A 4,113-nucleotide genomic window follows, 5' to 3' on the forward strand; every position below is an offset into this window, starting at 1 on the left:
CACTAAAACAAATCACATTATATATTGCCCTCTGTGGCTTCATTTTCCCATCTGCTGCATTTTCCTTAAATAACTGCACAATCAGTACTCCCCTAAAAGACATCCAGCCGAAAGTACTTTGCTACAAAATGGGCTTTTTCAGCATTCCATGGATACCTGGAAATACACAGATTTTAGATATTTCCTTCAATGCTTTTAAACAGATCCAGATTGGAGATTTTAGTCATTTGTCAAACTTGCAGGACTTGAACATATCCAACAATAAGATCTCTCAGATTCAACAGGGTGCATTTGATAATCTTTCCAACCTAACCCATCTCAATCTGGCCAGCAACAATCTACAAGGAATCTCGAGAGGTATGCTACAAGGACTAACCAATCTGCTGGTGCTACGTCTGGATACCAATTATATAAAAGACATTGAAGAGTCAGCTTTCAGCACGCTTCAGAATTTAAGGGTCTTAACCTAACAAAAAATCAGCTCTGTTATATAGAAAAAATTAAGCCGGCTCTTGCATCACCATATTTGGACGAACTGTACGTTGGAAGCAACCATTTTGATGCTTTCAACTCATATGAAATGTCAACAAAGACCTTGTCGTTAAAAAGACTTGATTTTTCCAACAACCCTTTGGCAACATTTCAGCTCACTGACAATATTTTTCCATGTCTCAATCACCTCGATTTATCTTATTGTGGTCAAAATGGAACCATGACATGGAAGGTTACAGAAAAGACATTCCTTGCCTCAGTAAAAACATTATACTTCATGGATGTTCATATGTCAGCCCAGGATGCAGCTAATGTCCTTCAGTGCTTCAGTAATTTCTTGGATAAAATCAGGCTTAATAGAAACGTTGAGTTGAACAAGACTAACCTCCTGCTGAACGCATGTTCTCCAGTGCTAAAAGTCGTACGGCTGAATGCTAACAAAATAAAACACCTCACTGATCACATGTTTGATCCCTGTTCTGACCTGGCGGAATTAGATTTAGGAGATAATGAAATATCCCAGATATCACAGAGTATGTTCAGAGGATTTACTCAACTTAAAACGCTGCGTTTGCAAATCAACAAACTGACTCGAATAACAAACACCTTTCAAAGGCTCTTCACTCTCGAGTTCATAGATCTGAGTAGAAACAGCATCAAGAAGCTCACCTGTAATGACTTCGCCAATTTAACACAAGTGAAATCTCTGTACTTGTATAGCAATAAAATATCACTCATTGATTCCTGTTTGTTCAAGGACCTGACAAGTCTTGAAGTCCTCAAGCTTGGAACAAACCATCTGTTAAGCATCGGTGATGCTTCAGCAAAGGCCACATTCCCTGCTGGATCTGCAACTTGCTTTTAATAAGCTAAGCAAAATCGAAAAGCACACTTTTAGAAATGTGTCACAGTTGAACAGTTTGTCCTTACAAGACAATCAGATTTCAGAAATTGCAGGCCATGCTTCGAAGGACTGAATAACCTGACCTCTCTATTTCTGTCATCAAACAAAATATCAGCTAAGACGTTAACCAGATACCAGAATGTGTTCTCAGGCATGCCCAACCTCAATAATCTAGAATTGCAAGCCAACAGCATTTCATTTATGGAAGATACAATGAAACACCCTCCTTTTACAGACCTGAAGCAACTCAAAATATTGGCTTTACACAGTCAGCGTCGTGGAATCGGCAAATACCCTCAAATCTGCTTCAAGGTTTATCCTCCTTGGAAATGTTTTATGCTGGAAACACCAATCTTGGTTATCTGAATCCTGATACATTTAAGTTTAACCCACAGCTCTGGTATTTGGAACTCTCCAAAAATGCGCTGTCTGAAGACAACTCGATCCCAGCTGAATTGTTCCATCCAATTTCAAGTCTAACCAAACTCATCCTTTCGAGAACGCAGCTTCGCTCGCTGAACTTCCTGTTGAACGCCAATCTCTCCAGACTTTCAACCTTAAGAGCTCGGGGCAATGAGATTGATTCGATCAACAAAACTATGATTGAATCACTGCCTCGACTAGAGGTCCTCGACTTGGAAAAGAACACGTTCACTTGTGACTGTAACAATGCATTCTTCATCGACTGGGCCAAGAACAGTAACTCTACCCAGGTGTTTTATTTGAACAAGTACATGTGTAGCTATCCTCCTTCCTTACGAGGCATGAGCTTGTCTGATTTTAACACAGAATCCTGCACCTTGAATATCGACTTCATCTGCTTTCTTTGCAGCAGTAGTGTGGTCGTTCTCACCCTCCTCTCATCATTCATCTGGCATTTTCTGCGCTTTCAGGTAGTTTATGCATATTATCTTTTCTTAGCCTTCCTTTACGACAACAAGAAAAAGCAAAACGGTTCAACGTTCCAGTATGACGCCTTCATTTCCTACAACACAGAAGATGAGTCTTGGGTAATGGAGGAACTTATTCCCAAATTAGAAGGAGAACAGGGCTGGAGATTGTGCCTACACCATCGAGACTTTGAACCAGGAAGACCAATAATAGACAACATCGTTGATGGCATATACAGCAGTCGCAAAACCATCTGCCTGATCACTAGGAACTACCTGAAAAGTAACTGGTGTTCAAGTGAGGTCCAGGTGGCAAGTTTCAGACTCTTTGATGAGCAGAAGGATGTGCTGATTCTGGTGTTTCTCGAGGATATCCCTACACATCAGCTCTCTCCATACCACAGAATGAGGAAGCTGGTGAAGAAGCGAACCTACCTCCGCTGGCCCAAACCTGGAGAAGATAATAAGGTCTTCTGGCAAAAGCTAAAAATGGCTTTAGAAACCAAAGAGGGTTATAAATCAGATGGGAGAATTCTGTGAGGATATTAGAAATAAAGGTACAAAGGTTGTCAGTGTGGTGTTTACTTTTAAAAAGATTAACTTTTGTACATTTTAGGTACTATGTACACTTAAGGTGCTAACCAATATGGACCCTTTAGGTATAAAGGAGTATCTTTTATAAAGTTACCACCCCAGTGACAGTTTTGTATCTTTTTCTGAGAGTGTACAGTATGCTAAGAGTAATTATGGTTATTAGGGGTTGAGGGATCAAGTTAAAAGTGATCGGGCAGACTAAACAATAAGTCGTAGAGGCTTGTAACTTGGAGGGATGGTAGTACTCACACCGTCAACAATGTCACCAAGGCTTGCCCCAGTCAGACTGATGGTGACGCTAAAGTAATTTAAAAACGCAAAATTGTTCATAATTCCCAAATCATTAGACAGAGCCTCAAGTGCATTATATTGTTGGAATCCTTGGCTCACAACGGACAAAACATATCCACACAATCTTCATATCATTTGATAGAACTCATCATATTGAGAAACTTTGCCTCAATAATCACTGCTGTCAATTAAATTGTTCATTAAATATTCCCGATTATGGAGAGAAAAAAAACTTTTGCAAACTAGTCCTAGGTTGTTTTTGCGTAACCTCAATATAAGCATTGCAGCACGATGATCTGGGCTCTCTAGATTGATAATTATCAAAAACCAAATTTAACTCTACCCTTTGCATCTCCAAATATACCCAAAAGCTTATACTTCCTGAATGATAACTCAAAACCTCATGAAACCAGGTAAGCATGTGCGACAGATTCTAAAGAAACTTGTTTCATGGAGATCAGAGCATAGGTGCTGTACTGTACTGTAACAGTTAAAAAAGTCTTCAAAAACACAATATTTCTATGGTAATTTACCAAAAAAAAAAAAATATATATATATATATATATATATATATATTCACACATACACTATTTCTTTATATCATTTGATATATCTCTTGAAGTATATATCATATGATATATCTCTTGAACTTTACCCATTGGGTAGCTATAGACCGATTATAGGTTTGTAAACATTCAGGATGCGCGCGTATCATGGTTGCAGAAAACCTGTGAGAGATAGCCTTTACGGCTAGAGAATTACATGAATACAGTACAAAATAGTTTGATTTATACAAATTATAGATCATATTAATTAGAAATCATTTTTAGAATGTTCTCACCATATTACAAGAGCTTGTCATCCGGTGATAAGCACTGTTATTCAACGAAATAGACGTTAGATAGTGCGATAGTCTTACAGATCTGAAACAGAGATGAAGTT

General features: G+C 38.5%; 1 protein-coding gene across 1 annotated transcript; it reads left to right on the forward strand.

Annotated features, from left to right (window-relative positions):
- The first annotated feature begins 712 nt into the window (after positions 1–712).
- Positions 713–2,826, forward strand: tlr22 (toll-like receptor 22). Its single transcript, XM_073823936.1, is given in 4 exon segments — positions 713–1,332; positions 1,334–1,449; positions 1,452–1,676; positions 1,679–2,826. Coding segments are annotated over 4 exon segments (2,109 nt in total).
- Positions 2,827–4,113: the final 1,287 nt, after the last annotated feature.

Source organism: Garra rufa, chromosome 19 (assembly GCF_049309525.1).
Source record: "Garra rufa chromosome 19, GarRuf1.0, whole genome shotgun sequence".
Taxonomy (NCBI): Eukaryota; Metazoa; Chordata; class Actinopteri; order Cypriniformes; family Cyprinidae; genus Garra; species Garra rufa.